Source organism: Seriola aureovittata, chromosome 7 (assembly GCF_021018895.1).
Source record: "Seriola aureovittata isolate HTS-2021-v1 ecotype China chromosome 7, ASM2101889v1, whole genome shotgun sequence".
NCBI lineage: Eukaryota > Metazoa > Chordata > Actinopteri > Carangiformes > Carangidae > Seriola > Seriola aureovittata.
In genome coordinates this window covers 14,579,632-14,602,165 of record NC_079370.1, presented here as the reverse complement: position 1 = coordinate 14,602,165, position 22,534 = coordinate 14,579,632, and the positions used below count along the sequence as shown (strand labels likewise).

Here is a 22,534-nt window from a genome sequence, read left to right as displayed (position 1 = left end):
AATACAAAAAAGGGCAGATCCTTTCAACAAAAAGCTCAAAGAGTTTAAGAGGAGATGTAAAACATTTTAATATGTTTCATTATTTCACAGTGAAAAAGAACAGCACAAGTCATTTTCAGTGGAATTGTTTTTGGCAAATGACATCTAAATCCAGAGACAATGTACCATTTATAGTGTCTACTGTAGCACGGCAGCCTGGTCCATTCCACAGAGGTCAACGTCTGGATTGTCGAGGATTATGAGGGATATATCTGTACTGAGATGATACTGACAGAGCAAATGAAAATAAGGGTAGAAGAATCAAACACAAAAAGCTCAAATTTAGTCTTAATACAAACTGAGAAAAGTTAAGAATAAAAAAGAAAAGAAAAAAAAGAACATGCAAACAGGCACGAGGGGTGAATTAAAATGTTACAATTACAGCGAAAGACATAAAAATAACAATACTGGCATCCTGGTGTGTGGTGTAATACAAAGATCTGTTGACTAGTCGTGTAACATTTTCCTACTAAAACACTTGATTTGATTTGACACAGCCATGCAAATGCAATATATGCAATAACAAGAAGGTTGACAGTAAAACAAACCACCCGCACACAGACAGGAAGAGCCTGACAACACATGCAGGAATCTGAATAACTGCCCTCTGTTATCAGTACAGTTAAAAAACAAAACAAAACAAACAACAAAAAAGAGATAGCAGCCACAGATGGACAGGGAGAGTAAAATCACTCAAGGTCACATAGATTCACAAAATACACAAGCATTACAAAATGTACAGTATTTCCAAGAAAACATTCTGAAAAGTGCTTAAACTGTGTGCTTCGCTTTGTTCCAGATCAAACACAAACCTCAGTCGATGATGCTAACAAGCTAAAGATGTCTTGCATTGAAATCCTGTCCACATTCAAGTTATAAACACAAAACAAATGTGAACATCTTTGATGTAAATAGACAATCTATGACAGGTACTAATAAAAAGACTTAAGCATTTCTGTCCTATAAACACAGAGGCTCTAATTAATGTGATAAATTCTACATAATGGCTTTTAACATTGAAATGTGTTGAACCCACATACTGGAGTTAAGGCTGGCGTAAACCAGTCAGATGTACATTAACCATCAACGATATACTGTATCATAGGATAAATGTTTGTAAATTATAGTTTATCAGCTACAATGATCATGCAGTCACATCTAAAGTCGGCCGTTTTTATTGCCACCTCTTTCTCTCTCTGACACACACGAAATACCACCATTTCTCTTTCTCTCATCACACATGCACACAAACCTGTGATCAGTGGTTTAGGAGCTTTTATGACTACAGTACATCACACTGTTTAGTGTGCATCTCTGTAGTCCAAGCCTCTGCACACTCCTAATAACACCACATGGACCTGTTCATCCACTTAGTCTCGCCTGTCTCCATTCCTTCTACTATAGGTGGGGGCTTTCTAGACTTCAATTACACTTGGAAGTAGTCGTTTCTTAACCCCCTATTCAACCTGTGACCACACCTCCACATCTGGCTCCTTGGGGTAAGTTCAGGAGTCACCCACTGCCCTCTGGCTTTAACTCCTACTGGCCGTCCAGGCCGTTGATGGATTTGATCTTTCCTGAGCCCTTTCCTCTCCGTCTTGTTGTAGGGCTGTCTCCATCCACCTCCGTCTCTCCTGAAATATGATGACATTTACAGTGTAAGTAAACATGCACATTTACAGTATAAGGAAAACACCAGTCCAAATACTAGAGGTAAGCCCTTTAAAGGATTGGATGATTTTTATGAGGCTTTTTATGTAGTTGAAAGACACTGTACCTTTAAATCCTTCGAACACATAGTCAGCAGATTCTGTGTAATTACTGTCCTCACATTCTGAGAGGCTCTGTGAGAGGAGAGGAGGTTCAGACACATGACACACATACCATTAACTGTACATAAACAAGGTAACTAACCCCAGTCAACGAGAAGAATCTTTAAAAGGACCAGGCCTCCAAGTTAATATTCACCGAGACTCCTCAAGAAAAAGGCAGCTGACTCTTTAGACATGGAACATGTAACACTGCTGGCTTGACCTATCTGTCAAAGATGTAGCTTTTTGTCATTCAGACACACAGTAGCTCTCATTATGTAACTGTTTGTCTGGGCTTTATTCAGACATGATATCCTCATCAATCTCATTATTTATTAGATAGAGAATTCCTGCTGTCTACTTTCTACTGGCTGACAGTCAAATTCATTTCAGTATGCCCACATGATGAATGTAAAGTGTTGTTAAGTCACAATTTCATCCATGGAATTGGTTTTGATGAAGACTGAAAATATAGGGAGCAGCTGCTGCTTTGACTGTTACTGTGGTTGTACAAGATTTTTTTATTTTTTTATTTCTGTGTTTTTTTATTTGGTCTTTGTTTGTCCTTCACCAAAAGGTTAAAAATCAAGGGGTCATATCTCCCCTAGGACTCTTTCTTTGGATGTGATAAGAAAATATTACTGGGTGCAGAATAGAAAGATTGCTATCATGACTTTTAACGTGCCTTTAAATTTGCATTAATAGGTGCATATCCAAAAGAGGCTCGTTTTATCGCTTGTGCAGGTGTGTAAACCAATATTGCCTTAGGGTTTTAAGCAAACACAAATATTAACCAGTTCCTTCAACAAACACTTCTCAGGACATAATATATCCCTGACAAGGTTAAAGTACTTTTGAACAAAAACCAACATGAATTACCCTTTGTAATAAACTATGTGACAGACTTAACAAGGCTTAAGACACTAAAACTGAAGCAATAAACATACCTTTTCTCTTGGACCATAATTTTCAGCATACGACACCATTCCATACAGGCACAGGAATGTAATGAAAGCCTAAAGACAGATCAAACATAACAGAGACTAAATGAACTCAATGATTCGTGGAAAATCCATAAACAATGTGTGAAATGTGAAAAATTATGATGTTAGTGGCAAAGTTAGAGTACAATATTTCATACATTTTAAAGCCTGACGAGCGTACTATTAACTGCAGTAAATCACTCTGACAGAGAAATGCATGTAATTCTGATCTTACCAAACACAGAAGCCAGAGGATCACATAGAGGACCTGTGTTTTTGAAAACAAGTCCTGTCCAAATTTAATACACGCTAAGGCCTCCAGGAAGGCAATTGCCCTGTGAGTGACGGAAGAAAAAACAAAGACACACAAGTGAAACCTCTGACCCACCTGCAGCACACTGCAATTCACACATAAATATGCTGTGTTATACAACTGATTTTGGGTGCCTTACTTAAAAAAGCTTTAGTCAGGGCTACAATTTTATATATATATAAAATTAAATGTTTTTGTGTAATGTTTCACTTACCCAAACACCCAACACTGGGTTCCAACTCTCTTGCACTGTGTGTCTGTAAGGTACGCATAATACTGCCTGAAGTGAAAAAAAAAAAACAAAGTGCAAACATTAACAAATTTCACCTGCAGTTTCTGTTTTTATGAGCTGGCATTTTTTCTCATACTGTCAAACAAGGATAAACAACATAAGCACGTAACGATGTGCAAGAGCTGAAATTTTTTCTTTAACATGATTTAAATGTGACGTGTAAAAATGTCATTGTGGGTTTCTAGGGATCAGTTCCCTGCTAATAAAACTGTGTCTGTACCTCACTGTTGGAGCTGTGATGATACCGATGAACAGAATCCGACACCAGCTAAGAGCGTGGCTCGCGGGAAAAACGAAAATGTGCTTTAGGAAGAACGTGTTCAACTCTGTTAGCTGTGAACAAAAACAGACGACAGACAGAAGATAATATATTTAAAACCTACGTAACACAAGCCTATTCAAACATGTTAAAAGTTACACTTTTAGCATTTTCTACACATCACCCAAATAAATGAAAGTAATCCTAAATATTTTTTATCCAAATCCTTTGCAAATATTAATAATAAATTTGATTTTAAAGAGCAGTATCTTCCTCACGGACAGTTTGGCTTGTTTTGGGGGCTTTTTGTCTTCCGTCATGTATTCAGTAAGTAAAACAAATGCTCAGTTGGATTTAGGTCAGATGACTCACTTGGCCAATGAAGAACATGCCACTGTGTGGCCGTCATAATGAGTGCAGAGTGGCTCAGAGTGTTCCTGTATTTGTTTTTGGGGAACATCAATCTCTTTGATAGACATGTAGATGTCATAAAGAGGAACGTGCAGGTGTAGGAAGTGACATTTAATAAGGGCTCTATCCGTTAACATGTACCAGGAAGCCATGTCAGTGAGACTGCGTGGACGAAAGCACTGCCCTGGACCTGGCCCACCTTAAAGGAAAGCAGCCATTATTGTTGTTATTAGTTAAACCTGTGTTCAAGTCAAAATGGCTGCTGTGAGTAAGCATAAGAATGAGACTTTATTAATGGCAGATGCCCTGAAAAGGTCCGTTCAGCCTGTAGTTGAAACATATAGACAGTGCTGACTAATGAAATCTGAACCTTTCTGTATTACCTCCCAGTCATTTCCAGTAAAATAATGTCAGAATATTTTTAGTGTTAGGATATTTAAAATGAATGAAATGCTAGAGAAACTTTTCACTGGCCATATACAGTATATAAATGATATATTAAATAACATAAATGTAACTCTTGCTGAAACCACTTTGGGTCTAGGTTAGGACACTGACAAACAAAGCTTCTCTTACAATGCCAGTTTCACTTGATTTAACACACTGGCAACAACAGTGGCAGTTAATTTTGAGGGACACACTGTCCAAGTCCCTCTCATGTGCACTGGAAGATAATGAGAGGGAGACCTGCTGCTGTGTTATTCACACACTTGGCTCGAAGCCTGTGTGGCAGAACTCAGCAAAGATCAGCTAAACTGTCACCACACCGAGCAGAGCTCAGCGGCCTCCCGTCTCTTCAGCTAATACTCAAAGACTGGTAATTACTATTTAAAGCCTCAAGAGAGTTGGAAACTGCCTGAGTAAGAGAGAGCGGGTGACGATGTTGTTTCATCACCACACAAAAATGAGAGAAACACCACTTTTCATCGCTATGGCTGCCAGGGTCTAGAGCTTTTGGCAACTTACTCTCCAGTGAAGAGCAATAGAGCTCACTCAAGTTCTCCAGCCATGGTTTTCTCATTACCATAAATTGCTCCCAAGTAATCCAGCCTGTCTTTCACTCTTATGGGATTAGCTGTTAATGCGTAGACAGTAAGACACTCAAGCATTATATGGATCCATGTAGGACAGGTTTTAGATTTCAACAACGAAGGAGCCAAGATTAGCCAGGATTTAGCACGCAGAGCACATTGGATGATCTCCGACTAGTCAGCACTTAGTCCCCAATGAGATGGCGAGAGAGGATTTCTCCCTGACCCACCTGCCAGATGATCATGAACAGATAGACGCCCATCACTCGCTGCAGGGAGGACTTTGGGTCAAGCCAGCGAACATAGGTCCAGCTTGCAGGGGTGAACTGTAACACGGCTCGTTTGATCTTCCCTGTGGTGGTGTGGATGTCCCTGGATGGGAAGCACAGGAGAAGGGTTACAAAGGCTTGCAGATAGTTTTACAGTAAGTATTATGTTAGTGCAGTAGACAAAGCCAGATGAAAGTAATGCCATGACATTAAACATTCAGTCCACTCCTCCCTGATGAACATGTGGGATCATATTTCAAAACAACAATTTATACATCTTCAAGGTGCATCTGAAACAACTTGCTAGAGTGGAACAGAATTTATTATGATGGTACAAAATAGTAAAAGCAAATTAAATATATTAGTTGGCGTATACTCAGCTGAAGGTCAGCTTGCATAATAAACTATAAAGGCCAAAACACAAAGAACTATTAGTTTTGCAGACAATATACCAGGTGCATTGTTACTGGATCAGGGCTGATCATATGAAATAAATGCACCAGGCTTATAATATAAACCCCCACTTCCCTTTTCACAACTTTTAAATGAGAGAAAAAGCAACTGAAAATAGATGAGTATGTTTGAGTTGCTAGTCTTCACACAGATCTAGGATCGACGCAAAACTAGATAAAATCTTTACACAATTGTAGCTAATTTCCAGACTGCAATGTCATACTTAATACTAGCCCAGTGGTAGGTCCTCATCTCCAAAAAGCGACACACAGTCATGCCAAGCCAGATGCCCCCTCCATTACACAGCAGAATGTCCAGAATCACCTGGTCCCACCAGCACTCGGCAAAGTTAGGGAGCAGATGCATGAAGAATAGCTATGTGAACAGGAGAGGAGAAGGTAATGAGTCTACATCATATCTGAAAAACTGTAGTCTTCAGCCTTCAAACATATATTTATTACGTTATATAAAATTATTGAGAAAGGACAAAACGAATCATCAAACTTCACTAGATAAACCACTTACATCAGCAGCTTAGTTGACGTTAAAATGTCTCCATTATAAACAGAAAGACGGAGGGAGAGGCAGACAGAGAGAAAGTGATGCCACAGGACGCTAAGCGTGTGATGACAAGATTCGGCTGGTGTGTGCGTCTGTACCTCAGTAAGCTCCCAGGTAATACTGATGGTCCAACACAGGCCATAGCTTCGAATGAGCAGGGCCTTCATACCCCAGCCCCAGAAATGGCTGAATGCAAAAATGTCAAAATGGCTCATGATTCGCTCCCACGTGATGACATGGCAGTTCACCGCATATTCCTGCAGAAAGCGGCACATAAAGCTTCATTAAAGAGATTGATAATCCCTTGGTAGGGAACACAACTGGTGCACATACAGCAATCTGAAAATGACTTTCTGTGTAAGCCTAAACCACTCACCATTATGTCCGCTTCTCTTTTGGCATAACGCAGGTTTGGGTCCAACCAATACATTAGCTGCTTCACCTGCTGCCAGTTGAGGAAGATGATGAAAACCAGGAACAGGAAGTAGAGGACACTCAGACCTTGGAAGCAGAAGGACATGACATTTAGAAGGAAAATTTAAGGGTCTGAACAGCAGCACTTTTGCACTCAGGGACTTATAGCAAATACTCACCAAAAACTATTCGCCATATCGCTGGATGTGGTCTGGTGAATGGGCCTACAACATGGAAGATTATATCAAAAAGATATAACCCAAAATAAATTACAAGATAAACACAGATTAAACAATATGCTAATCATCAAACAAAACTAACAAATCAGCTTTTTAGTATTATGTCACATACACGTATCTACTACCATCCCTGTACAAACAATAGTGACAAGAATGATAGTAATGACACCATGATAGATAAGGTTGTTGACAGATTTAGCTCATACAAGCTTGGCTAATGAGGTCATTATTGGCGTAGGGTCTCATGTAAAGCAGTCATTATTATTTATTGTGCTAAAACATGACTGTAAAGCACCTTCAGATGAACTGTATCTAAGGGCTATCCACACACTTTCACACTTTTTGCTTACCATTAGGAAATGCCAAAACACTGATGATGAGGAAGAATGAAATGACCAGGATGAGCCCCACCCAGAGATTACTGTCGGGGTTTCCATCATCTCTGCAGAAAGGGTAAACAGAAATCAGAAACATCCACCGACGCTGTGGAATATGCTAAACTGACCATTTTATAACATTATCTCCCCTCCACAGCTTTACTGATGTGAATGTGCCTCACATGTCTTCAAGCTTCAAACTGAAACTGGCAAAGACAGCAGTGTTTACATTACATTAGATTAGATTTATATGACAAATTGTGGTTGGTAAAACCGATTATCATTTTAAATGTGACATTACGACCCGTTTCCTTACAAGTTACATGGTTGTAGCTAATGTCAGCACAGGAAACCGTGTCCATCACTGGACTAACATTATATAACACAACGCTTCTCTTTATCAGCTTCGGTTATCGATTAATTGTAGCAAATCGGAGGTAGTTAAAAGTGAATTAGTCATTCCAATATCTACATGCGGGTGTAAAGTTACTTTCAGTGAGAAAATCCAGGAAAGACTCAAGAGCATCACTGCTCCTGCTAGCTTACCGAGCTAACCACCCCCCGCCCCCCGAGCTAGCATTAGCTGTGAACGACTTTACCTTGTGAAGGCGAAATACATCAGACTGAGCACCGTGCATGTCAGTAGTGTTATCGTATGCGGCCGGTAGAAAAAATCTATCGTGATATCTTCAACCTGCTGCTCGTTTATCATTCGGAAATGCATCCTGTAATTCACATCATCCTTGCTCAAGGTGTGGGATCCGCTATACACGGACGCCATAGCAGGAGGACGCAGCCAGGAGAGCAGCAGCAGCAGCAGCAGCAGTAGCAGCTACCACCACCACCACAAACTACCACAACAGACAGGAAACAGTCGAAGTAAATGTATAAATTACATATCCAGCTAAGTGGAATAGTGACAGGTACGCAGGGCGAGCAGCAGAGGGTTAAACCAGGGGGGAAAGACCGTTGTGGAGAAATTGTTCACTTCTGATTTTGATTGGTGTTCATGTTAGTTGGGAGTGTCCCAAAGCGGAAGGTCCGCATGCTCCTTCATCATGTGCTGCTATGATTGTTTATAGCGTGACCTCCGTGCTAAGACTTTTAACCGTGACATATGAGCAGACGCTGATTTCTACATGTACCCAGTTAATCCTCAACTCAGACCGGACAACCACACGCTTAAAACATGTTAGCCCCTGCGTTTTGTGAACTTGAACTCAGTATTTATTTATTTATTTATTTATTTTTAAATGTCAAATGGATCTATTTCCTACATTACATCTCTCACCAAAATGTAAATTAACTTGACTTGGTGTGTGTTTATCTCCCTCCTGTGGCCGCTCATGGCTTCACATGACACTGAAACCAAAAACACACCCTCAGGGCCCCCTGTCATTTTTCACCAAGAGCAGCATGAAAAGTCAGACCCTCATGCCCACCAATTTTCTAAAGATTTACTGTTGATGTTGTTTCTGGTAGTTTAAGTGCAGAGAAATCCACATGTAAGGTTCTTTATCGTTTCCCCATATGAATTTCAGTAATCTTAAGATATTTCTTTTTCTTTTTTTTGGTAGTAGAACATGATGCAAAAAGTTTCATATTCTTTTTTAAATGTCTCTGATGCACGTTATGTGCTCCCATGATTTTTTACATCATAACTTATTATCTATTATAGATTACATAAAATATTTAATTTATAGTTATTAGGAAGTGTACCAGAATAAAATATATTTTTCTTACTAATATCAAAACATAAATTCCCTGCTTAGTTGTCATTTACTCATGTTTCTGCTCTTAAAAGAAGGTCTGTTCATTTTTTTTTTTATTATTGTGCAATTGTGCTACAATAGAGGAGTATTGTCTCAGCTCAATAGGAAGATAAATTAACCGTAAATAAAGTAAATAATTAGCTTTATATATGTTCAAGTGTTTAAAAATCAACAGAATAACAGGTATTATTAACAGGTAGCATCTGGTAGCAAAAACCTCACCTTTATTTTGAAAATGAGATAAGAACAGTCCAGAATAACCCACTGATCTGAAGCTGTAGCGTCACACAAAATCAACGTTTTTATTAGGAGCCAAGCTTATAATACAATCAAAACATAAAATCAAGTCTTACAATGTTCACACATTGCAGTTGTCAATGTGAGATTGAATAATCCACAGAAAATCCAGTGTGTCACTGAAATGTTAAAATCTTTGCAGTTTTTAACGAAATAAAACAATCACGACTACTAATACCTAAATGTTTGATATCTGTTAAACAGCCACGCAATCAAACCAGCTGATCAATGGCCTACCACAACAATCAATCTAAAGTGAGTAATGAAATACAAAGCCAATGAGAAAATGTAACTTGTTGTTGAAAAAAGGTTTTAACAGTTTCATAATAAAGCTTACTGCAGAAATCAACACATCTTTTTTGTTTGTTTGTTTGCATGAATACAACGACTTTTATAAAATTAAAAGGCAATATCAACAGCGAATTGTACAAAAACAAAAGCTAACACATTATATTCAAATGCAATCGCTCTTTGCATATTTTCCAACTATCTCTGAAACAGAAACTATAATAACTTTCGCATTGTTTGTATAGCTTATATTAGGATATATATGGCTCTGACCTATGGCATATTTATATGACATATGAGGCTGCTATGCACTTTCTATACAATCAGGATGTTCAAAGTTATAAATATGGTAATTTGGTTTGGTCATTGGCTTGTTGAGCTCCATCAAGCCTTTAAATTCAGTCCGCCTGTTTCAGCAGTATGATGGGCTGCAGTAAAAAACAAAAACTATTATTATTTACACAATATTTTATTTATATAACAGAATATGTAGCTGCAAAGAAAATAACATACCAAAGTGTTGAACTCTTCTCTGCAAATGGCTTTACTTAGCCAGTAGATCAAGAATAGGGCTAATAAATTTTCAACAACCAGCAGACTCATTATCAGTCCACAGATTCCTTTCGTCATCTATGAAACAGTTGAAAGATTATTCGAAGTGAACACACATTTGTTTTGTATTTCAGAGAGCAATTGGTGACTCAATTGACAGTAATGGTGTTTTCCTTTACCATGGGAAAACGTGAGTCCATATTTGGTATCGCAAGGAGGTGGAATACGCTGAAAGAAAATGCCACAATAGACCAGAAGAAGCTGATAATGTTCAGAGAGAATGACAGCTTTGCCTGGAAAAAGACATGAAATTGCATTTATGTTTATCTCCACACAGACGTCCATTTTGGCAGCAATGTGGGGGTTAGTGCATTGCTCAAGTAAGTCAGTGATCAAACCAACAGTTGTACCTCTTGAGCTATACAACCACAATAATGATGCTCAGAGTTACTGAAAAGAGATTCTGTAATTTAAATTTGTTTATTTTTGCAAACCAGTCTTATTATAATGATTATAATTATTATTATTACTACATTAACTGTGAATCCATCTTTTGAAGAACACTAAAAATGATTCTGATATTTCACATACTTCATATTTGGGCGATTACGATCACAGCATTTTAAAATCTTGAGCTGAATAAAATTAATTCTATAAGTTCTGTTTAAAAACGAGAATAAAAACTGTTGTCAAAATCCTATCCTAAACATTGAAAAAAAATATACTACTTTATATCGTAGACTTTACAACAGTAATTTTTAAGTCAAGTCATAGTTAAAGAACTTTTTTATTTCTTTGCTATCAACATTTTAAGTTTAACCCACATGATGGGGTTTTCACTTGCAAAGAAAATCTTTAAAGTAGATTACTTACCACATGCATGTTTGGAGTCTGTCCTGCAGCGTAGGACACCATACCAGAGACCACAAACTATAAGGTAATGATAAAACATTAGCTTTTTTTTTTTTTTTTTACACAGAAATATAATAATTAATACTAATACTGTTTAGCATTAAAAGAAGGTGAGATAGGAAGTGTCACAGCAGCAAAAGAACGCATAAGCACAGTATTCCTCATCACACACTAACAGTAGAAATATAACGTAAAATGGTTGATTTGTAATTTTGATTTTATTACTCATTCAAATTATTTGAAGAATCATCCAGAATAGAATTTTCTGGCTATTTTTTGAAACTGTATTTACCAGAACACTGGGTAGAGTGTAGTTCATGGAAAATTCCTGTCCAAAAATCAGACCAAGAGTGCAAAGAAACACACCAGCGATGGCTTGGACTGCCTTATAAAAAAGAGAAATAAATTACCAAACAGAAAATACTGTATAACAATGCAGCAACTGTGTAAATGTATGCCAGAAAAAAAAAATGATTTGCATGTTGCCACACATTTCTAACTGTATAGGAAACTATTCAACTTACTCCAAGAGGTTTAGGTTTTCCCTTAACAACAAAGACCTTGAAGGAATCTCTGAACACACAGTGGAACCTTTCTGGCATCAGTTGGCCCGCTCCAGCTGTCCTGAGATTCCCAATAGGTATAGTGATGATCATCGATTCATTACACACAAATGTCTTCTTCATTCTCCTGTGAACAAGATCAGTGCAAAAGACGGTGAAGCAGTTTATATCATATTATTATATCCGGTGAGCTGTTGCTGCGGTGTTCAGGAACGTACCTTTTATTTTTCTTCTAACTTGAATTGGACGCAAAATTCTCTGCTTTGTCAAACTTTGTTTGAAAAGGAAATGACTAGACACATCAGATATATTGTTGTTCTCACCCTCGCTCTCTTTCAGCGCCCCCCCCCTGCTTCTCTCTCTCTCTCACACACACACGTGCACACACAAATAGGCTACAAAAAAACCCACAAAATGCTTGTGCACGGACTGATTTGATTTGGTAAACATTCAAAACTGTAAAGACCTAATATTTAAACTCATTTCTGTTCATGAATTTAGAAGAAAATAGTTTTTGTTGAATCAGGAACATCATAATATACAATTTATAGTAATGTAGCACTGAGGAGAAAAATATAGTAATACTGAAGAGACTAGACAGATTGAGGAAGTCAAGGTGTGATATGACATCATATTTCAAAGTATTTGCAGGGAAGTGAAAATGTCTAAAGAACGACGCATTCGTTCGAGACAGATACAGAGGGTGAAATAAATACTGCTCAAGCCAAACGTGGTAAGAATCCCGATCTAAGATCTTTCATGTAGCCAAAAGATGTTCAGCTTTGACAACAGGTTAAGTTTGTGATACATTATTATATTATGTTAAATAGAATTAATTCTTATCCAGTTTGTTTGATGAAAGAAAATCCGCTCTGTTTATTTAATAACCATGAGAAACCAATGAGGCACAATTCCAGACCCTAAGATTACGATTGTTCCTACACCTACAAATATTTAAATATCTATTCTCTGTCTTTCATCTGCAGTTAACCATAAAGAAATACTACCTTACTTAATAATTGTATTGAGAATACTCCTTTGATTGTTTCTTTACTTTACTTTACTTAAATTTGTATGAGACTAGTATTTATATCCTGTCTGCCTCATTTACACACAGGTCTGAGAAAAACATTACATCTTAGTTTCAACAGGTTATTACAGGACTGTCCTATGTGTATGTATTATGTTACATCATACGCAGGTTGCACTATTTCTAAACACTTTCTAGTGTGCTTTTTTTTAGGCTACGCATGGTTTGTCCATGCTGGGGCTTAAGTAGTATTAAAGGATTCACAATACAATTTAAAGAACACATTATGATTTTATATTATTATTATATTATTAGACATTTTAAGGAAAACACTATCCCTCCAGATCAGAGAAGAACCATGGCCTGTGCTGATGCTGACATGGATATCCATGGAGATGACACGGAGCCGAGCAGAGCCGACAGAGGAGAGCTGCCCGTGCTGCAACATTACCAAGCGACAGAGCTCATCCCAGAGGAAAAAGGGCCGCTGCATGACCTGATGCAGAAGCAGCCTGCTGTGTTGGGGGTAAGAGTTTTAAAACTCATCAAGTGCAAAAACATGAAAACTTGTAAACGTAATCTCACGTAACGGCCGTCAATTAAGACATACCAATGTGCTGACTGAGGTCAAACAGGTCAACTCAGCTTGGGTGAAGCAGTGACAGTTTTGTTCTAACGTCACCCTTTTCATCTTGAAAAAAATCATGATATTTCGTCAGTTGTTTAAGATTCGGGTTTCTCAGTATTTTCTGGCTAGTGACCCTAAAATCTGATGACCCTCAGTCAAGAGTTTTCACATTATTTGACAGTTTCATATGTTTCTGTTTTTTTTTTCTTTTCTTTGAAATACATTTCAAATCTCTATATTTTATAAAATCATAAACAAATGTTAGTCTTTAAAATCTAATTTGTACGGTAAATAGGTTGGATTTCCAGAGCACATTTACCCTGAAACAAGAGCACAGATAAACATTTACAAACTGATGGCAAACGGCACTCATCAGGTAGAGCTGGGGGGAGAGAGACTATCCTACTCCTCAGGGTCTGTCAGAGCAGGGTATCTGATATTTAGCCTCCATCCTTATCCTATAGTCACATATGCACTCAGGGTTCTCAAGTAACTCGCGCTCCTCTTCTACATATCTCTGAAAAGCTCCCTGAATCTTACACAATCTGCCAGATGAACTGCATTTTTCTCTAACCTCATATAATATAATATTTTTGCTGATCCACTGTGACATGAATGAAAGTATGGATTGCATTATATCAGATTCATATTTTATAATAATAAAATATGATTGTAACCAGGTCAGCCTTACATTCAGTGTGCATGAGTGTAAGTGTATTGTACAAAATGTAATGTAGTGTACAAAATTTTGTTGATTGATTGATTGATTTTCTTCTCATACATTTCTGCCTTGTGTATGTTTTACCTTTCAAACATTGAAGTACAGACATTGCAGATTACAGTCTTTTCCTCATTCCTCCATGTGACTATGTGGTTAAAAAAAGAATTACAAAATAATTCATGCTAGATATCACAAACAGATTAGAGGTGCTGCAAAGACACATGTGCCCAAAATAACGTGTAAAACCTTGTGCAAATCTGATGGGCAGCAGCAACAGGAAACGTTTAGTTGTGCTGGAAATGCTGAAGTTTCCCACAGTCGTTTTTCAATTTATATTATGAACATTATCTGTTTCACAAGAAGGTCCTAATGTCATAAGATTAGTGTCAAATAGTTACCTACATAACAACACAGATAATTGATTTACGACAAACAGGAATTTAAGAAACTTGCTAATTTCCAGATCAAGTTTATCTTGTAAATTTTATTCCAAACCCAGTGTGTTTATTACTGTAACACTTTTAGAAGGACACATACACTGGCATGAACCTGTGCACTGAATCATGCATGCAAGCTAAAATTGAAGTTAAATACACTGACAAGGTACTCAGCTCATGCATTTCTAAATCAAAATGAAATACACAAATTAATACAAGAGGAACTAAGATCACGTCCTCTTCGTAGTCCTCAGGTCTGACAGTATATGTGTCCTTTCCCTTGAACCAAACATTTGCTGTTGCATGACCGCTCTGCACATCGTGTGAAAGTCTCTCAATTCTGATAATTCTCACTGAAATGAAGCTGAGATGATAAATTAAATCTCATATTATTCACTGCAAATATGAACAGAATTTAGTTTATATATTTGTTTGCATCTGTTCCTCTTTCAGTCTCTGCAGATGTTGAGCGGTTTCCTCAGTGTCGGAGTGGGAATTCTATTTGCTTTAACCCAGGGGATGAATGAGTCCCTTTTCACTCTGTTCAGAGTTTCCCATCTGACTGGAGCACTCGTAAGTCTCTGCTCAGACAAGAACTAAATAATAATAATAAAAAATAAAAACAAAAAAACATGCATTGAGCAAAGCAGATAAAAACAAACAATAAGGTTTTGAGTGAATCTTCAAGTCAAATAACTTGCTGATGTTTCAAGCCAACTCTCCTCTCTTGCAGTTCTTCATTGCTGGAGTTGTTTCCACCCTGCTGCTCAAATATCCAGCATTAGTGCCTGTAGGTACAACTCAACAGAAGCCTGAAAAACAATACATTACAGCCGATGAAGGTGATTACTAGCTGAAAGATAATTGTACAACTTTTGTTCCAGCTGTCCTTTCGGGTTAACTGCGGCTGTATTGCTGTGTCTGTGGCTGCAGCCTGTCTGATAAGCGTTGACCTGGCTAACTGGAATCCAGAAAAAGAAGCACATTTGAGGGTAAGAGCATGCCAATATTATGACAAAATAAAACACTACTACTTCAGAGCTGGGCTTGTTTCATAATAGATATTTAGTTAGATTTGCTACTATAGAATTCATTTATACTTGATTTTTATGTTTCTCACAGATGGAGGTGTTGGCACTTTGTGTGTTGGGGCTTGAGGTCTTCCTCTCTGCAGTCCTCTGCTTCTGGTTCTCTAAAGAGAAACGCGCCAAGTCACCATGATGTATTTGAGAGGAAATTTAAGAATTTTATGCTTTAAATGAAATGTTTGTATGTAGAGGAAGTCATGAATTCATGCTTAAATTAAGTAAAACCACCGCACCAGCAAACTTCTTTTTTTTCTTCTGTACATCATGTGTGGCTTTCGGTTCTGTCTCAATTGCCTATGTTGGAGCTGAAACCCCTGCTGAACAGCCCGGGCTGTGGTCTGTGTCTGATGTTTGACTCAGACTGATAACACAAGACCTGTGGTCAAAAAATGTCAGCTTCTCTCCTGTGAAGGAAACCCCAGTCCTCATCCCCCTCAACCTCTGCGCCTCTTCGTGTAACGGCAGTAGTTGGCCTCGACATGCAGCTCTGCCTCTCTCTCTGCATGGGTCTGCGAGTGTGTGGTTTTACACTCAAGCTTTGTTTATCTGTGGAAATATCGGCTACTTTTTTGTGCTTTTGAGTGTACTCACACTTTAAGCACGGTTCACGAACAGAAGTACTTACTGAACTGTGAAATAGTTGTGTTTTACAGTCTTGCCTTTTGTTTGCAAGTAATGCAGACATTAGCCACTGGTGGAAATACTTAATTCCATGTTCAACCATACTGCGGCAAAGACGTGAATACAACAATATGTTTTAAACATTTTAATCATCTGTACAAACTTGTCATAGCACAGGACTGGCGACAAAAGAAATATGACGGTATAACATCGTCTGTATGGATCTGCCTGCTATCTTTTTTTTTTTGTTTGTTTTGTAAAATACATAATAAAAAAAACTCATCTACAATATAAACACTGATTCATTACTAGTTCATTAAAACAAATGTACAGGCCGCTGACGTACCATCATGACTGTGTGTATTATGTGTCAATTTCCAATTTACAGTATCATCGTGAAATGTCATATAATAGTTGAGCTTCATCCATTAAAGTCTCAGTGCTCTGAAGCCGGACTCCTCTTATTTTCTTTGCCTTGTCCTGATAAACAAACTGCTGCGGCATCAAGTAGCATTCAGTCCGAGGCCTTCACAGCTATGAAGAAAGGCGGAGAAAAAATAAGGTTTTTAGAAAAATAAATTTCAACACATTATGCACTCAAAATATTTTGACTTTAGTCAGTAAGAATGTCACATTCAAGTGAAGGTCCATTTTAAACACATTTTTAGGATGTAAAATGGCATTACACAACACCTATTTTTTAAAGATTATATATTCTATCAAATAATAATTCCATTGTTAGGGTTACCCTGAATTCCTAAATATTTCAGCAATGACTGGGCATCAGTGTTTCTTACAAGATAAAGAAACGGCATTACTATCTTAGCTTAGTTAAGAAGCGGTTTAAGATAATAACTCGAAAATCTCATTTCAGTGAAGCACTTACTTCAGAAATATTTCTAGATAAACTTTCATGAAAACATACAGTATAAAGGAGCAAGCATTTAAAGCACTGACCTGAAGGTGGGTTATAATGAAGATGTTACAGGGAAAAAGTGTTTTATTGCCATTTAGGTCCTTCAACACTGAAGTTCTTACTTATTACATATGCTTTCAATTTGCTTAAATGTAACTACAGATGAGACCTTTCACTCTATATTCTCCACCATCCAATTTAATACTCTTATTTGCACTATAATATTTTGTGCATTTAATGTTTAAACATATTGTGATCATGCATTTGCATCTGTCTGAAATTCATTTTTTGCCCATTTGATACAATAAAGGTTGAATTTGAACATTGCAAACAAATAAAAAGAAGTTTTTTAAAAACACAAAACTCGACAGAAAAAAAACTTTCAACCCAAACTGCATTCCAAAACCACAAAACGAACATGCATGTTTAAACAGACATTAAACTCTTAAGAACATGCTACATTTTGTGACACACATTTCACCCACATGTCAAAACGGATGCACAGAGGGAAATGAGAGGAAGAGAAAACCCCCAGGAAAACACGAAGAAAGAGCCAGAAGTTCACAAATCAAACTGCCCGTCAAGACGAGAGCCCTCTGAGGACACACGGCCATGCAGCATACAGCACAGGCACCAAAGCACATTTTCACACAGATTAGTATTCAGAGGTGGCACCTCACACTTGTTAATGAGGTTTGGGAAGGAAACAACACATATGTCCACTCCGGTGGCACCAGACTTACTTACTGAGCTAAAAACCCCCCAGCTCTGTGTCAGACCACAGTAGAGAGGCCTACTGCTACATGAGAGGTCTTGCTCTGGCAAAAACAAAACAGCAAAAAGGTTGTGAGTCAAACTATTCTCTGCCACTTGAGTCGGAAATCCATTTTAAAAATACACCAGATCGTTTAAATGATTAGTTCCCCTGCACTAGTCCTGGTCAGGATTCATCAGGAGGTGAGAGACTCTAAACCTTTTCAAACCACAAGATATCCTCTGCCGTCTGTCCACGGTAAACAGTTTTACACAGATTTTTAAGATTGGTCATTATAGTCAAATTGGGGATATAATCAGTCTTTAAAATCACATAAAATGTTCCTGGCTTCTTGAGACAAAAGCCTTTTTTAACTGTTTTTTTTAAATGAAGGCAAAAGGAAAAAAAACGACAGGAGCAGTTTAGAAAGATATGATCATATAAGCTTAGATTTTATTTATTTATTTATTTATATTTCAGCATCAGTGTCTTTTTCACACCTTAAAAAAGTAACATGAGAGCATTTCGTTTTGCTTCCAAGGCACCCAGATATACCAACTATCCAAACAGAATAAACAAGCGTGAGGAACATAAATATTCAAAAATATATATTTATGCAAAATATACAATATGTCCCAAACTAAAATTCTCTCGATTCTGTATGAGTGGGAATTAGTGCACAACTTACTGCAGTATTGGTTTGAATTGAACTGGATTGAAAAGTACTGAATTACTGAATTACTGCAATTAACTGGCAACTGATTTGAGTATAGTACATTTTGGGCTTAATTTTCCATACTATTAGACAGGCTTAAGGGGACTCACAGAATCAATAGGAAATATTATAGTATATTATTAGTATAATTTTTATCTATTTATAAAAAGCCAGATATGAAAATATCACAGGGAGCAATGAAGAGGTACAAAGATAAGTATAATACTCCGAGTAGATTACATGTCTTTCAATATAAAATTAGACAATAATGAAACTATCATCAAAAGCAAAGCACTCCATGTGGTTAAGTGTCCTAGACACAACTACACACCTGACCCACGATCAATGGAATAGCACAAGTAGAATAATACAAGCAGAATACTAAAATAAAGGAATTCAGAGAGAGACACAAAATATAAATCAGTGTCACCACAGCTGTGCTTTATCTAATAACTCACAAAATATCTAACCCTAAGCCTCATAAAACAACGTCACCAGTCGAACAATACCAGCTCATTTCAGTATGACAAGATAATAAAGAAGATAGTCAAACACTCACTGCTGTGATGAACTTGGTGCCCTGTGGTTGGAGGTCTTCATCTTTCTGGAATATGGAAGGAGACGCTATGGAGGAGGGAGGCGTGGAGGGGCAGAGGAAAGAGGAGGGCTCGTCGTCGTTGTTATTGTTGTTGTAGGAGTCCATGACAATGCCGGGGTGCCCGGGTATGGTGAGGGTACTGAGCCCTGTTACACTGTCACTGGAGGTGCACTGGGAGGACGTCTCTGAGCTCTCAGTGACTGTGACACGAAAGAGACAAAGACACATTGATACTATACTACTGGATCAAGCAAAACAGAAGTACATGAAGAGCTCCATTTGTTTGGCAGCTACCATGTTTGTCGAGGCTTTTATGGATTCTTAAAGCTCTAATGTGGATTTAAAATGTTTGGACTTTAGTGACCCCTAGTGGTAGCAGCAAAAAAAGACAGCAATTCCGTCTACTTAAAAAAAAAATGCTACACATAAGACTAACCATATATTTTTTATTTCCTTGTTGTATTTGTTTTAATTAAATTAATGCTGTTTTTATCTTAGTACATATATTTTAGAATGAAGTGCTCCTCTACTTAATAGTGTTTAACTTTACTTCTTTTATCTTTTTATTGTCTAAAGGGTCTTCTTCAATTGATAAATGCCAAATTATTATATAAATATATATATTTTTAAATTGTTTAAACTGTTATTTCGTTTACCCAAATTTGAATTTCCCCACACATCCCCACAAGTAGTTTCCTGCTGTAAGATGATGCTGATTCCAGCAGTTTACATCAAATCATATTCTTGATTATATTCTACAGCTCAGAAAATACTTTCAGCAATAAAAAGTGAGGGGAAAAATATGGAGAAAGCATAAAAGAGCTGCAGATTACATACTCCCCAAGAAAAAAAATTTTAAATATTTTTTTCACCCAGAATTTTTCTTTATCTAATGTTCACCTGCTTTTAATTATCAAAATAAACATACGTTATCCATCTGTAAATAGCCACTCACTCATGGAGGGCTGGCTCCCTGTGTCCTGCTCCAACTCATCCTCCTCTATGCAGTCGTAGGGCCACTGGGCAAAGGAGGGAACAGTGGTCATTGGGTATGGATGTGTGTGAGGGTGAGAGGCCGAGGAGCACAGGTGGAGATTGAGGGAGCCCAGCAGGGAGGAGGACGACTGGCTGCTGGAGGAGGAGGTGCTGCTGTTAGAGATGGTGGAGTGAGGTCTTTTGAACGACGAGCAGTGTTCAAACGAGGGCACGGCGATGGAAGCTCTCGTCCTAGACTCTGCCAGTAGAGAGAAACGAAGTGAGCTGTGAGATGGCGTGAAGGAGAAAAAGTGACAGGAAATACCTGTGGTTTTTAATGGTGATAATGAGGGTGTGATCCTTTTTACAGCATCTCTGGTAAACTACAAAAGAATGGCAATGTAAACTATTTTACTGTGGTTCTTATGACACTTAAAATTCAGTATGGCTTAGATTACATCCGAGGTGTTTTCTTAAAAAAATGCTCGAAACTTGACTGGCATGTAAAACACCTGTAGGGCGAGAACCACGTTTTTGTGGTTTCAGCAAAGAAATAATTTGTGTCACTGAATGATTATGAAAGAGAAAGACAGCTGGAGGGAATTAAAACACATACTTGTACAAGAACAGCTCACCTGACCCCTTCATTATATAGTCAATGGCTCTGTCACTGATAGCTGCATCACTAGGCTTGATGTCCATGAAAGGTTTGCTTCCAATCCCCATGGAAACCATCTCCTGCATGCGCAACTCTGGAGTACAAAAAATACATCTTTCTTTATTAACGAAATATGTATGTTACCTGGACAGAACATTTCACTTTATTTGTATAGAACTGCGCAGGGAATGGCTTGTGTCAAACTGGATTATCCGACAGGGAACACACACCTCTGTTTCTGAGCGCCTGCCTCCACAGGATCTTGCCAATAATTGCGGTCCACACAGCCTTGACCTCTGCAGAGCTGGCCTGAAGTATAAACGTGTCCTGCGACTTCCTCCGACGGAACCAGATCTCAAAACGCAGGCCGCTGTCACCAACATTTTCAGTCATACCTATCTCTGCTGTCTAAACAGAAAAGAACAAAAAGAAAAAAAAACATTACATTTACTGTCATTATACAAACAGTGTAAAAATGGCTCCTCAAACAATAAATTCTTACTTTGAAGGACTGTTTGTAGATGTAAATGTCATATCCTCCCTCTATCTTCTTGGTCTTGCTGAAGAGGATGAGGTCTTCAAACAAGAAGACATGGCGGAGGTATTTCCTGCGTCCACACCAGACTATGAACTCATCCTGGCAGCGGAGTTGACCCTGTTCTTTTAGGTTCACCTGGAGAGGAAACACGACCGGTCACATGCGTCAGAGAGAACAATACAATTCCTGATGGGGATCTAACCTCACTCTACTGTATACACAACAAGATGACCTCAAACGCCAAAATAGTTTTAATGGCCTCTGTCTTGCCAGATTGTCATGTTATAATGTTAAGTGTTACTTGGCTTTTATGCTGACACCCAAATAATCCTCATAGCAGCACATGGCTCTGTGCTCATGAATTACTACTTACATCACAGCCCCGAATAGCATCCATAGCCAGCAGGTCGTTGCCGTGGCGAAGCTGAAACTTGACCAACTCCTCTGCGGTGCGTAGGTCACTCAGCTCCTGCTCCTGGGACTGGCTGCACTCCTTAATCAGGTCTTTCAGCAACAGGGCATATTTACTCATCCTCTGAATGGGCTTCAGCAGGTAGGACGCCAGGTCCATCTTGTCCCCAAGCTCCATCTGCTTATCCTGGAGAGACACAGTGAGGATTACTATTGTGGTGTTATTGCTTTTCTACAAACTAACATACTCTTTTGAATGTGGGGCTACTTTCGTAAATGTCAAAAGTAGTGGGTTCTGTGTGTATACTGTTGAGTTAAAGCCTAATTTTAGAGCCTGACCAAAACTAAACTTTTTAGGCCGACATCGGTATTGCTATTAAAGAGTTTTAAAAATCCAATAATGCGAGAAAACAAACGAACATTTCATAAGTAAGCCTTAAACTTGGTTATTAAAGAATTGTGAAAAAGACATGAACTGAGTGGCATATTTTACAGTTGAAAAACTTTTCAGTACCCTTAGATGAAAAAGCTATGTGACAGCAAAATTGCTAAGAAATGACCTAAAATATCTCTGTTCTTTAAACAAAAGACAGGAGTTATGATCTCTG

General features: G+C 38.0%; 4 protein-coding genes across 7 annotated transcripts in view; 1 reads left to right on the top strand and 3 right to left on the bottom strand.

Moving 5' to 3' along the window:
• Positions 1-50: 50 nt before the first annotated feature.
• ptdss1a (phosphatidylserine synthase 1a) lies at positions 51-9,081 on the bottom strand. Its single transcript, XM_056381748.1, has 13 exons — positions 8,052-9,081; positions 7,426-7,517; positions 7,016-7,060; positions 6,799-6,923; positions 6,521-6,679; positions 6,085-6,236; positions 5,370-5,511; positions 3,659-3,771; positions 3,361-3,426; positions 3,069-3,168; positions 2,798-2,866; positions 1,817-1,883; positions 51-1,673 (listed from the first exon to the last, which is right to left on the bottom strand). Exons 1-13 carry the CDS (start codon positions 8,231-8,233, stop codon positions 1,579-1,581), a joined length of 1,407 nt encoding a protein of 468 aa, XP_056237723.1. The 5' UTR covers positions 8,234-9,081; the 3' UTR covers positions 51-1,578.
• si:ch211-269k10.4 (uncharacterized protein LOC100150242 homolog) lies at positions 8,236-16,810 on the top strand. Its single transcript, XM_056381753.1, has 6 exons — positions 8,236-8,331; positions 13,211-13,392; positions 15,106-15,225; positions 15,386-15,442; positions 15,537-15,644; positions 15,775-16,810. Exons 2-6 carry the CDS (start codon positions 13,225-13,227, stop codon positions 15,871-15,873), a joined length of 552 nt encoding a protein of 183 aa, XP_056237728.1. The 5' UTR covers positions 8,236-8,331; positions 13,211-13,224; the 3' UTR covers positions 15,874-16,810.
• LOC130172814 (uncharacterized) lies at positions 9,507-13,133 on the bottom strand. 2 transcript variants are annotated; one of them, XM_056381752.1, is made up of 7 exons: positions 12,055-13,125; positions 11,798-11,963; positions 11,566-11,658; positions 11,235-11,291; positions 10,541-10,654; positions 10,323-10,439; positions 9,507-10,237 (listed from the first exon to the last, which is right to left on the bottom strand). In XM_056381752.1, the coding sequence occupies exons 2-7, from the start codon at positions 11,957-11,959 to the stop codon at positions 10,208-10,210; spliced, it is 573 nt and encodes a 190-aa protein (XP_056237727.1). In that variant the 5' UTR covers positions 11,960-11,963; positions 12,055-13,125; the 3' UTR covers positions 9,507-10,207. The 2 variants fall into 2 exon arrangements, with proteins under 2 accessions (XP_056237727.1, XP_056237726.1); XM_056381751.1 differs by having other exon boundaries at positions 9,507-10,439; positions 12,055-13,133.
• The window catches only part of zgc:158766 (uncharacterized protein LOC100009641 homolog), a 23,697-nt gene continuing 17,656 nt past the window's right edge, over positions 16,494-22,534 (bottom strand). Inside the window, exons 17-24 of one of the 3 annotated variants that reach the window (XM_056381745.1) lie at positions 21,889-22,113; positions 21,480-21,650; positions 21,208-21,385; positions 20,955-21,071; positions 20,300-20,578; positions 19,306-19,544; positions 18,025-18,095; positions 16,494-16,895 (exon numbers count right to left, since the gene is read on the bottom strand). In XM_056381745.1, the coding sequence (XP_056237720.1) occupies positions 18,051-18,095; positions 19,306-19,544; positions 20,300-20,578; positions 20,955-21,071; positions 21,208-21,385; positions 21,480-21,650; positions 21,889-22,113 (1,254 nt within the window). In that variant the 3' untranslated portion in view covers positions 16,494-16,895; positions 18,025-18,050. Of the gene's footprint in view, positions 16,896-18,024; positions 18,096-19,305; positions 19,545-20,299; positions 20,579-20,935; positions 21,072-21,207; positions 21,386-21,479; positions 21,651-21,888; positions 22,114-22,534 lie in introns of those variants that run through there. The other 2 variants (XM_056381746.1, XM_056381747.1) reach the window with 2 other exon arrangements.

Excerpts from the sequence above, each read along its gene's own strand:
- LOC130172814 (XM_056381751.1), bottom strand. The coding sequence starts at position 11,959 with ATGAAGAAGACATTTGTGTGTAATGAATCGATGATCATCACTATACCT. Across the intron at positions 11,659-11,797 it reads GAAAACCTAAACCTCTTGGA|GCAGTCCAAGCCATCGCTGG; the intron begins GTAAGTTGAATA and ends CTTTTTTATAAG. Across the intron at positions 11,292-11,565 it reads ACACTCTACCCAGTGTTCTG|TTTGTGGTCTCTGGTATGGT; the intron begins GTAAATACAGTT and ends ATTACCTTATAG.
- si:ch211-269k10.4 (XM_056381753.1), top strand. The coding sequence starts at position 13,225 with ATGGCCTGTGCTGATGCTGACATGGATATCCATGGAGATGACACGGAG. Across the intron at positions 15,226-15,385 it reads CCCATCTGACTGGAGCACTC|TTCTTCATTGCTGGAGTTGT; the intron begins GTAAGTCTCTGC and ends CCTCTCTTGCAG. Across the intron at positions 15,645-15,774 it reads AAAAAGAAGCACATTTGAGG|ATGGAGGTGTTGGCACTTTG; the intron begins GTAAGAGCATGC and ends TGTTTCTCACAG.
- ptdss1a (XM_056381748.1), bottom strand. The coding sequence starts at position 8,233 with ATGGCGTCCGTGTATAGCGGATCCCACACCTTGAGCAAGGATGATGTG. Across the intron at positions 3,169-3,360 it reads ACCCAGTGTTGGGTGTTTGG|GGCAATTGCCTTCCTGGAGG; the intron begins GTAAGTGAAACA and ends CGTCACTCACAG. Across the intron at positions 1,884-2,797 it reads ATTATGGTCCAAGAGAAAAG|AGCCTCTCAGAATGTGAGGA; the intron begins GTATGTTTATTG and ends CTCCTCTCACAG.